This window comes from Pelobates fuscus, chromosome 6 (genome assembly GCF_036172605.1).
Source record: "Pelobates fuscus isolate aPelFus1 chromosome 6, aPelFus1.pri, whole genome shotgun sequence".
NCBI classification, from domain to species: domain Eukaryota; kingdom Metazoa; phylum Chordata; class Amphibia; order Anura; family Pelobatidae; genus Pelobates; species Pelobates fuscus.
In genome coordinates, this window is record NC_086322.1 from 51,537,060 (window position 1) to 51,549,475 (window position 12,416).

At 41.4% G+C, this 12,416-nt stretch overlaps 1 protein-coding gene across 1 annotated transcript in view; it reads left to right on the forward strand.

Annotated features, from left to right (window-relative positions):
* The window catches only part of CFAP99 (cilia and flagella associated protein 99), an 82,275-nt gene that overhangs the window by 50,430 nt on the left and 19,429 nt on the right, over positions 1 to 12,416 (forward strand). The window contains exons 8-12 of the mRNA XM_063457691.1: positions 317 to 385; positions 2,143 to 2,226; positions 3,568 to 3,656; positions 8,102 to 8,306; positions 9,358 to 9,499. Of these exons, the coding sequence (XP_063313761.1) occupies positions 317 to 385; positions 2,143 to 2,226; positions 3,568 to 3,656; positions 8,102 to 8,306; positions 9,358 to 9,499 (589 nt within the window). The remainder of the gene's footprint in view (positions 1 to 316; positions 386 to 2,142; positions 2,227 to 3,567; positions 3,657 to 8,101; positions 8,307 to 9,357; positions 9,500 to 12,416) is intronic.

The following is a 12,416-nucleotide window of genomic DNA, read 5'->3' on the forward strand; positions in this document are numbered from 1 at the left end:
AAGGAGTTTATAAATTACACAGTGAATTTTAATGAACGCAGAACTGATTTACAGCATTTTAGCCAATAGTCGGGTTATTGACAAAGCTGAGCAAGAACAGAAAAAGAAATGCGTAAAAGGCTGTATTTCATGGACTTAAGTATTATTTCAAGCTATATTACGGTGTAAACTTTGTTATTATCTGTTCGTTGGAAACTCGTTCCAGTTCTGCTATATTGGTCTGAATTTTGCAATCCAGTTGTCAATCACATTTTTATAAATAATTCATTTTCTCCGGTCTGTGTGTGTGTGTAACTATGTTATAATCTGATTTTAGGAGATTTTGATGGAGGCAAATATGGCGCACTTCAACTGTGCCAAAGCAGAGAAATCTCAGAAAACAAAAGTAAGTTAAGTTATGGGGCATCAGTGTTAACACAAAGCTACAGAAAGGAAATAGGTCCGTAATTATGGCAGGAAATACATGACTTACTTATTTCCTTTGATTGGATGATTTTGTTTTAGATTTCCCCAATATCATTGACTGGATATCACTGATACTGATTTTAATGAGATGGGACTAGTCTATCCTTAGCAATCGAATATATTTACTGACATTTGGCTGCAGTGTGAAATCCCTTGAAATCTTGAAATAAATAATTTCTGGAATTCATTTTACCTCTTGATTTCATTTTTAACCAAGAAAACAACTAACAGCTTTCTTAGTCTGAGTGTAACCATCAAATGCAACGATTCTTACAATCGGTAACTCCCTAATTTCCGATAGGAAATATTAAATACACGGAGAGCAGTTTGCACACTGGGTAGAGGTGTAAGCGAAGGTCTTGGTAGAATTTGTGCCAAATAGTGTTGGAAGCACCTTTAGCCCCTAAATGAATGCTTGGTTTCTCCATATGAATTTCAATTCAGTCAATGACACATGCATGATAAAAATACCATAAATTCAGCAAGGTACTTATATAATGCTGCAGTAATAATGCATGTATGTGTAAAACTGCTGAGAATTTTGCACTTAACACATGTATGTGTCAAAATGAGCACATATATTCAGGTAGTTTAATGCATAATGCATCTCAAATGGTTATTGAAAACCCCAAATACAATATATGACCACATACCCTGACATCACTGCGTTATGACACATACATGGTGTGAAGTCCATACTTTCTGTTGCTTTCTGTCGCAGGGTTAGAGAATGGATCTTAGATTTTGGGACACAGGACTGACAGTCGAGGCAACTTATATGGGTATAATCTGTAGTCCAGAAATCTGTTGAAGGTTTAAGTCCGGTTAGCACGGGTTCGGATGCAAGAGGGCAAGCAAAGAGTCAAAGTCCAGTTTGTAATAGATCAAAAAAATGCACTATACAGGGAAAGTCCAAAAACAGGGACAAGAAACAAGCCAAGCATGTCAGGTCAGAGGAGGCAATACACAGGAAAAAATACAATAGCATGTAGCACAGAGTGACTGAAAGGATCCTTAGCAAGATATAGATGAACTACCTAACAAAAGGCAGTGATAGTAAGGCATATTTATAGACCTTAGAGTGGCCAAACTTAATGCTTAGACAGAAATAGGAAGTTAAGGAGCTAGAACTAACAAGAACCAGAGCAAAACTACCTGAAATTAGGGCCAGGTCAGGAATATCAAGAACAACCAGTACATAGGCCAAAATCTGGGTCAGTGATACCAGAATGCTATTACAAGTCAGGAGGCAAGAGGTGTTAGAACCAGAAAAGTCAAAACTATAAAGGAGTCAGAATAGGGGACTGCAATCAGGATGAGGGGACAACTGGAGAATCAACTGCGGTGACCTGGCCACTCCTTCTTGGACCTTTCCATGATCACCTTGGAAGGAGAATCTGACTGTCTGGACATAGAGATCTTTCATACTATATGATGAAGTGGAAGTGGCCCCCCATTCCTGTGTGCAGCAAGGGGATGCGTGGTAGGTAAGTTTTAAGTGACACTTTCATCCATCATGCATCTCCAGTTACGTGAAGAAGAACAGTAGTCAATAACTGAGAAAGGTACAATGGAGTCCCAGTTCAGTATCAAAGTTTTCACTAATTTCAGAAATGCTGTCCAGTAAATGTTGTAGTTCTATCTTCAAAACCCCCCTTTTGTTTCTGTCGTTTACAGCGTATTCTATCTGAAATAATGCAAGGAGAGGAAAATAAACTGGCATTTAATAAGACCAAGGCCCTCCAGGCTCCAGCGTATAAGGTGAGCATTTTATCTGAAAATTTCTGTAAATGTATAGGAATTATGCACCAAAGTTCTTTAGTGTGTATGTAGAGTGCTTATTGTTGTTTTTATAGTTTGTTTTTTTACATTCTTTATTTTTTTGTAGTGCGTAGATAATAACAATTACTGGTAAAGACATATCAGCCAAAACATGAAAAATAAAGTACATGTAGAAACCACTGCACAATTTTATAATATTAGCAGCAACATCCTAGAGACTATTATCTTACGTGCAGAACTTAGTATCTCTAGTTGCATGAAAAATACTCTAGTTGCATGAAAAGACAATTATATTTATAGTTGACAATGTAAATAGGCGATAGTGAGATGGTAAAATTTTAAGATAATTATCACCACACAATGAGTCAGACGAGGAAGGTGGCTTTGAGGAGGTGGAAGACCAAACACAGCAGGCGTCCCAGGGGGCTTGTTGTCACCTTTCGGGGACCCTTGGTGTTGTACGTGGCTGGGTGGAGGAAGAGACCTTCAATGACATCAGTGAGGACAAGGAACGGGACATGGCTAGCTTGGTATCCAATTTTGTGCAAATGGGGAGTTTGCGGATGTGCAAATGGACTGTTTGCGGTGCGTTAAACGGGGAGTTTGGTCTGTCACTGTGAAGCGGGCGTAACCCTTACACTACCTGATCGATACAACATTATACCTGATGTTTTAAAGCACGTTATTGCAAACAATTTAGGAATGTTAGGTGATTTATGCCCTTTATGGATTAAAACCAGACTCTGCTTCAACGATGTAATTTTCCATGGGAGTTTTGCCATGGATCCCCCTCCGGCATGCCACAGTGCAGGTGTTAGTCCCCTTGAAACAACTTTTCCATCACTATTGTGGCCAGAAAGAGTCCCTGTGGGTTTTAAAATTCGCCTGCCTATTGAAGTCTATGGCGGTTCGCCCGGTTCGCCCGTTTGCGAACATTTGCGTAAATTCGCGTTCGCCGTTCGCGAACGGAAAATTTTATGTTCGCAACATCTCTAATTGGCCGTTCAGTGTCAAGTTTATGTCATTAAAGAACAAAATAGCATAACATGTTTGAAACACGGAAACGCACACTGAGGGCATAAAGGTATGATAAAACAGCAGGTTAAGGTTCAAGGATATAACAATGTTAAAATAAAGCTATGTAAATGTATACTATTTACATTTTTTTTATTATTCATTCACCTTTATGAATATTGTGAGAGGGAGGTAAAATGTTTTATAGACTGTATGGAAGCCTAATTCCTCAGACGGGGTATGAAATATAATACGAACATAGAAGTAGGACTCCAGAAATGATTTTGTTTTGATATTGTCCCATAGGGTGATAATGTGCCTGTTAGATTAAATGCCACAGCCATTTTAAGAGAAGGAGCCCTCTACCAGCGCCAAGTGGAAGAAGAGCTACGTAGGTATGTAAATTAAGAATATATTGAGTTATGTTAATGTTCTTAATGTGTGTCTGTTTGCTTAATGTATGTCTGTTTATTATTATTCCATTTTACTTTCACTCAGGCACACCTCACCATGTACTGTATTTATTTTTATTTTTGTATTGAGTGCTCCTCAATAGTAAGTTGATGGTTGCCAGCCAATGACACAAGCCATCATTAAGTCACTAGCTTAAACTGTGAGCATTCATCTCCTCTCTGGTAGAATTCACAATCCGATTATGTTTTAGAGACGGCAGCAGGGTAACATCTGAGCATCCAGTTCCTCCCACTTACCTCCTATGTGTCCCTATTTAGGAGAGACATTCCATATTTTGGACCCAAAACCTCTCTCCCTCTTTTCTATCCTAATGTCCCTCTTTTCTCGGAGCTCCTTATTGTTGGTGTGTCTGAGTGTGTAATAGAATGCCACAGCAATAATACTCCCAGGAATGTGTTTTTAAACTACAAAATGAATTTAGAAATACATTTGGGTAAATAGGATACATAGTTCTTGCTCTAAGTGGCATGTTTGTTGTATAAATTGTTATTAGTAAGTCACCTAAAATTTCTCAGAACAGCTCTGCCCCTAGTAACACCCCTACTTACACCCCTAAAAGTAGAGTGTCCTTTTTTCCATTTGCAATCTTGGGAGGTGTGCCCCTCCCATGCAGGACGTATAGCTCGTCTGATGATGTATTAGGGCAGTAACGCACCAGAGTGGCATGCAGCTCCAACCATGCAGAGTGTACAGTCTGTCTGATGATGTATCAGGGCAGTAAGGTAGCAGAGTAGCTCCTGAGCATGCAGCTCCTCCCATGCAGGACATATAGTCCGTCTTATGATGTGCCAGGGCAGTAAGTCTTCAGGGTAGCTCCGGAACATACAGCTACAACCAGGTAGAATTCACAGTCAGGCAATTCTGCAGAATATCTTGGGGTATTCAGGTTTTTTTTCCCTTCAAATGTATTTTTTAACACATCTTGATCAGAGGTTACTTGTTATCATAGATATCTCTAACAAGTCTCTAACCTGTCAGTTAGTGGAAAATGTCTGTAACCCTAACCCCAATTTACTGCTTATACCCCTCATACCTAATAAATTACCATTAGTACCATTTGTCTAAAGCACAGTAAGCCCTCTTGTCTGTAAATGGATTTGTTTAAAAGGACACTACAATCACCAGAACCACTACAGCTTAATCAGGTATTTTCATTCCAAAAGCCTGGTTCTGGTTCTATATCATGCAGACATTTTAAAGTAAACACTGCCTTTTCAGAGAGAGAGATTATTGCCTAGTAACTCAGACAGCAACTAGAGGTGATTCCTGGTCCAGCATTTCAACTCTCTGCATTGAGATGCATTGATTCATTGCAACAAAACAAAACAACTACGTTGTTAAGTGTTAAATATCAAATTACTTAACTCCAATCAGTCTGTAGCCTCCCAAGATCGTTAGCCACCCAAAACGATCATATATATGTATAGAACCACAAGCAGAAGTGGGATACGGCTGTACAGTCTATGGAGGGAACATACAAGGAAAAAAAACAATAGTGTGATACAGTATATACAGTGAAAATGTGCGCTTAAATGAATGCACTCACGAGATAGTGGAGATAAAAGAGCATTCAAGGTGCCTCCCCAGGAAATATGGGGGGATGCTGGTATCCTTTGGTAATGTCGAGCAGCCAAATGGGACACAGGACTCCAGGTGAGTAATAGTAGAAAAATATTCTTAGTTTTATTTTCTTTAAAAGGTGATACAACACCAAGCAGATAAAGTATAAAAGTGCAGCAGTAGGTCCAACGCGTTTCGTTCAACACAGGAACTTCATCAGGGACCGCACAATAAAAGAAATCAACAGCAATATTGCAGATTGTAAAAAAATACACATAAATATTTTTTTACAATCTGCAATATTGCTGTTGATTTCTTTCTGCTTGTGGTTCTTTTGATTCATTGCAAACTGATAAGGAATGCATTAGATTGGCTGAGATGATCAAGATTGATGACCTCAGTCAAGGAGGCGGGCCCGGTTGTGGAGAGACTGGCGCAGCGATGAAGAGAAGTTAAGTAAAATACCTTTCAACTCCTTTCTAAAGGGGGCCGTTAACATAAATATTTATTGCAGCAATATAGTGTGCAAGGACAAGTATTCATGGAAAAGCTGCATGTTTTGTGTTTGTATTAAAAGCATAACGTATTTCAGGGTAAAGTTTGGGAGGGAGGAAGACATACTTTCCAGACATTCTGATTTTATTTAGAAGAAAGACAAAAACTACCGGATACATTTTTTTTTTTTTTTTTTTAATTTTTTATTTTTGCAGTGCATAAGGTGTTACAGCTTTACACGGGGTACCCCAAAGGCAATCCTCGTGTTGGTCAGACAATAGGTACAATGGGGTATACGTTTGTATGTGCACATTTTTTTTTTTTGTGATGGTCTCATTCTGACAAAAGGATATACAGCATTATTTAGTCGATTAATTACATAGAGGTGTAAGTTATGCAGGTATGCAATACAAGTCATATACGGTTACTTAAACAGGTAGTTGCGTTACACATGCGTAGGCCCTGTGTTTTGCGTGCTAATGATGTTTGTCCAGGATTGCTCCTAGGTTACTCACCCGGGGAGGCAGGGTGCATGATTTAATTACAGGCAGCGCGTGGGGGCACATGGTAGACAAAATGGCCTGAAACATAGCTGTTGTAAGCGATGTGAGAGTGCAGACTGAATAGTGGTTACTGCAATGGTAATGTGCCTTGAGTGTTGGCATGGTATGTGTTGCAGTGTGTGAGGTGTAAGCAGTATGCCGTGGTCAGAGGTGCAGCATGTACATGTTACATGTGTTAAAGCCAGGCAGCTATCATACTAATTATAGGATTATATCACCCAGTCCGTTCTAGAGTTCGTGTAACGGCACACGCGTCAGGAATCACTGACATGGCGTGTCCGATGCTTCATGGGTGGCAGTGTATATAATCCGCCAGTGTTGGTTTCGGCCCGTCAGCGCGACCCGGTGTTAGTCTCCTTGTAGGCTGAGGTTCCTCTCCAGATGCGTCGCCCGGGCTTGCTGCTGTGAGGAGTTGAGAGGAGCGGTCTCCCAGATCGGCATTGGGGGTTGTTTTTCTGGCGTGTGGCTCCCAGCGGTTGGCGGCAGAATCATGGGTATGGAGTTGAGTCTCTGCAGGTTGGTGACTCCGCCTCTCCGTTACCGGTAAGCCTCTGCTGCTGCCTGTCTACCGATGGATTGTGGCTCTGACAGGTGAGATGTCGCTTGGCGAGCTGATGGAGGGTGAAGCCGCCGTCTGTTCAGGCTTCCTGAGCCCGTGCTTGTTCGTCGCCCTCGGTGCACGTGGCAGTCGCCATCTTGTGCGGTGCGGTCGGGCCCTCAAGCGTGTCTATGGCGCCTGTGTGTTCCGGCTGCCATGCCTCCGGGTGGGGACCGGGATCACCCCCCCGGTCCATAGGGGGGGGACCAGGGCCGGATCCGCTCTAATTCGAGCCCCAGGCTGGGCGCTGTGAGGCAGGATAGCGGAGCGTCGGCCGCCCGCTCCACTCACCGCCGAAGAAGGCCGGGGTCTCGCAGCCCTCTCCTCCAGGGGACTGTAGCTTAACAAGCCAGCCTCTCCCTGGCTCCAGCAGGCCCTCAGCTTTGGGCAATCTAGTGGTCGGTCGTTCCTTGGGCAAAATTAGATTTTTCCGGCGTATTTGGATTTGAAGCAGCAGGAGCTCCTTCTGCTTGCGACCGGCCATCTCGGCGGTCCGGCCCCGCCCCCCCAACTACCGGATACATTCATTTCCGTATTATATATCAAAGGGGTAACTTCCAAAGGGTGCACCAGGATTGGAGGGGTGGGGTGCTGACACCAAAAGGAATCTGGTCTGAATTCCAAGTTTACACAGAATCAAAGGGAATTGATGGCACACAAAGTTGCATTTCTAGTAGTCCACTTGCCCCTTTGGAGGTGACCACAAGAGAACATAAATTGAGAATAGTCTCTGGAAGCAGTTTAAGCAGTAATTATTGCAGTTAGTATGTTTATATCCCATGTTAAAATTCGCTGTAACTGAATTTGTTTTATAAGAGAGGTGATTTTAAGTATTCTTGTAAAATTTTAAACTGTATTTTTTTGGTTTCCTCTATTCCCTTAGTCTGTATTTTGAAAACATTCTGATCTTACTGCATGTTCTGCGTGTGCCTCCCTATTTCCTTTTTATTTCTAAACTGAAAGCAAACACCATATATTGTTCTTGTTCATAGGTATTATATCAAGTGGTTTTTATTAATGTACTATATATTTGTGATTCACTTTGAATTCCTGATCATTATTTGATGAATAATTTTGTGCATAAGAGTAATAGTTTGATAGCCATAGACTGTCTAAGTTTCAGATCGTTGCTCTGTGATCTATTTTCTAGAGTCGAAAAACTAGTGGACGGAGCACGAGACCCGAGTGAGTTTTTAGAATGGCAGAGGCAACAACGGGAGAGAGACCTCGAACAACAGCTGGCAGAGATAGAGTGCAGGCGTCTCGAGGGCAAACTTAGCCGCGAGGAAGCCGTCTTGGCTCGCCAGAATCTTATCCAGGAAAACAAGAAGAAGGCTCTAATGAAAAAAGAAGAGGTGAAATATTGTGAAATTAAACAGATTTGTGAGGCTTCTGTACCAACGCTCATGTATTAAAACAAGACGTACAGCACAAAGCCAGTTTTATGAAGACATCTAATTAATCAGGAGTAATGTATAGGTATCAGGCAGCCGCAATTCAATTATCTGTATTCTGCTCATTTGTACTCATGTAGCATTAATGCCAGGAAGCAGGATTGTAATTTCCAAGACAAATAATCTAATTCCAAGTGTGACAAAAATGAATAAATATGAGTAGTCATGAGATGGCTGTAAACTCTAACGAGAGCGCACGTTTCGCATTTTAAAATTCATTATTGTTTTAGCATATCAATAAAAAGCCAGACATACAAACCTACAAATGGTTTCCGAGGAAGAAACACTCATCATAAATGTATCTCCTAGAACAAAGACAGCTAAAACGTGGCACCCCAGATTTCTCTAAGCTACATTGACTGAGAACACCTGGAAACAAGACCCACAAACATCTGGAATAACATCCTTGTATAAATGCAAGAAATCCACTTTAAATGAGAAATTTAAAAAAACAAGTTTTTGCCACGGTCCACAATAGCAATGGAAATTGAGTCTCTTTGTTCCCAATCCCATATAATAATAGACTCTCTTTTCACAGAGCTGACCATCACACAGCCGGGGTTTAATTTACAGTGTCTTCTAGTAATCTTTAAATGTCCCATATGCCATAACCTCCATTGTTCTAGATTATTTACATATGGTGCTTCAGGGTGAAAGGGGGGTAGAAGCAAAAAGATTCATAGCCATTTATCTCATTATTTCGACGTCTATATATGTACCATACTGTTAGCTCAAGATATTGAGTTGACAGCTGCATCTCAAAACATGATTCGCCCAACAGCTCTCTCTCTTTAAATATTGGTTTGTCAGTATGCTCACTGTTTAGTAAATAAGCAATACCCCATCTCACTGTTTAGTGAATATGCTAGAATTTAAACTGTCAGAGAGGAACTGGATTTGTTTAAGCAGAAGATTGACTCTCCGCCGTCCGCTTGTGTTTTTGGCTGTGTAGACTGCACAACTGATGCGTCAGTACGCAGAGAAGCGTCTCCAAGAAGAGAAGGGCATGAGAGACCTCGTGGAACAGGTGGCTGAAGGACACAAAAATACCAAGCAGGCCCGAGTCAAGCTTCAGAAATACAAACAACAAATAGGTAAGTTATTTATGTGAAGAGAAACTTTATTACCGTATATACTCGAGTATAAGCCGACCCGAATATAAGCCGAGGCCCCTAATTTTACCCCAAAAAACTGGGAAAACTTATTGACTCGAGTATAAGACTAGGGTGGGAAATGCAGCAGCTACTGGTAAATTTCTAAATAAAATTAGATCCTAAAAAAGATATATTTATTGAATATTTATTTTACAGTGTGTGTATGAATGCAGTGTGTGTGTATGAATGCAGTGTGTGTGTATGAATGCAGCGTGTGTGTATGAGTGCAGCGTGTGTGTATGAGTGCAGCGTGTGTGTATGAGTGCAGCGTGTGTGTATGAGTGCAGCGTGTGTATGAGTGCAGCGTGTGTATGAGTGCAGCGTGTGTATGAGTGCAGTGTGTGTATGAGTGCAGTGTGTGTATGAGTGCAGTGTGTGTATGAGTGCAGCGTGTGTGTATGAGTGCAGCGTGTGTGTATGAGTGCAGCGTGTGTGTATGAGTGCAGCGTGTGTTTGAGTGCAGCGTGTGTATGAGTGCAGCGTGTGTATGAGTGCAGTGTGTGTATGAGTGCAGCGTGTGTGTATGAGTGCAGCGTGTGTGTATGAGTGCAGCGTGTGTGTATGAGTGCAGCATGTGTGTATGAGTGCAGTGTGTGTATGAGTGCAGTGTGTGTGTATGAGTGCAGCATGTGTGTATAAGTGCAGTGTCTGTATGAATGCAGTGTGTGTGTGTATGAGTGCAGTGTGTGTATGAATGCAGTGTGTGTATATGAGTGCAGTGTGTGTATATGAGTGCAGTATGTGTATATGAGTGCAGTGTGTGTATGAGTGCAGTGTGCGTATGAATGCAGTGTGTGTGTGTATGAATGCAGTGTGTGTATGAGTACAGCGTGTGTGTATATGAGTGCAGTGTGTGTGTATGAGTGCAGTGTCTGTATGAGTGCAGTGTCTGTATGAATGCAGTGTGTGTGTGTATGAGTGCAGTGTGTGTATATGAGTGCAGTGTGTGTGTATGAGTGCAGTGTCTGTATGAATACAGTGTGTGTGTATATGAGTGCAGTGTGTGTATGAGTGCAGTATGTGTATATGAGTGCAGTGTGTGTATATGAGTGCAGTGTGTGTGTATGAGTGCAGTGTCTATATGAATGCAGTGTGTGTGTATGAGTGCAGTGTGTTTATGAGTGCAGTGTGTGTGTGTGTGTGTGTGTGTGTTGCAGAGCCTTGGTGGGGGATGGGCAATTTTATTTTTATTTTTAATTATTTTAATATATTTTTTGTATTATTATTTCTTATTATTAAATTTAATGATTATTATTTTTTTTATTATTATTATATTTGTTTTTCGTCCCCCCTCCCTGCTTGATACATGGCAGGGAGGGGGGCTCCCCTTCCCTGGTGGTCTAGTGGCATTGGCAGTTCAGGGGGGAGAAGGGGGGCTGGCAGAGATGTTACTTACCTCTCCTGCAGCTCCTGTCAGCTCCCTCCTCCTCCGCGCCGTCCGTTCAGCTCTTCTGTCAGCTCACACTGTAAGTTTCGCGAGAGCCGCGGCTCTTGCGAGATTTACACTGGGAGCTGACCGAGGTGCTGAACGGACGGCGCAGAGGAGGAGGGAGCTGACAGGAGCTGCAGGAGAGGTAAGTAACATCTCTGCAGCCCCAGTCTGTATTATGGCAATGTAAATTGCAATAATACAGACTATTGACTCGAGTATAAGCCGAGTTGGGGTTTTTCAGCACAAAAAATGTGCTGAAAAACTCGGCTTATACTCGAGTATATACGGTAAATTGCTGTGTCTTATGAGTCTGCACAGCGTATCGGGACAAGTGTGTGACTCTAACATTTGGGTTCCCAGCTAATTTATGTGATATGTGATCTTTGTAACTGCATAGGACACAATGCTAAAAAGTGAGCACCAATCGCAATCTCCTTTCAAAGTGAATTAAAGGGACACTATAGTCAGCAAAATAACTGTATCTTAATGAAGCAGTTGCCTCTGAAGTCTCATTGCTCAATTCATTGCCATTTAAGAGTAAATCGCTTTAGTTTCTGTCCATGCTGCTCTAGCCACACCTACCCTGGCTGTGACTCACACAGCATGCATGAAAATAAAATGGTTTCATTTTTCAGTCAGATGTTAACTTACTTTAGAAATGTGTATCTGCTGTTCTGTAAATTGAACTTGAATCACTCACATGGGTGGGGGAGGGGGGCTCCTGCAGGGTTTAGCAAGCTATTAACCATGCAGGGATAAGAAATTCTAAATTGAACAAAACGTGCCCATAAATGAAGTGTAAACATTAGAGCTCACATTTCCGGAAGTGTTAGGAAGGCTGTGCACATTACATGCAGGGAGCAGTGACTAGGGCTGAATAAACAAATGCAACTCCTAAATGGCAGAGGATTGAGCAGTGAGACTGCATTGGCATTATCTATACACCAAACCTGCTTCATTAAGCTAAAGTTGTTTTGGTGACTATAGTGTCCCTTTAAATCCTGCATAAGTAACATTATTGAATCAGCTCTAGCTAGCAAAGCATATACCCTGTTTTACCTCTGCAGGCAGGACAAAAAATAAAAATCCTTTACTCATTGCACTTCTGAACAGTTATGACTCTTTTATCAGTTGGGGAGACTGGACAGAGGATGTATGCTACTCTCTGTACTATATGACTTTCTGTTTGAGTGTTTGTATGTTTATTCAATTTATCCTGTAATTAATGTTGAGTAGTTACAGGTAATACTCAAAAAATTAGAATATCGTGCAAAAGTTCATTTATTTCAGTAATGCAACACAAAAGGGGAAACTAATATATTAGATAGACGCATTACATGCAAAGCAAGATAGTTCAAGCCGTAATTTGTCATAAATGCGATGATTATGGCTTACAGCTCATGAAAACCCCAAATCCACAATCTC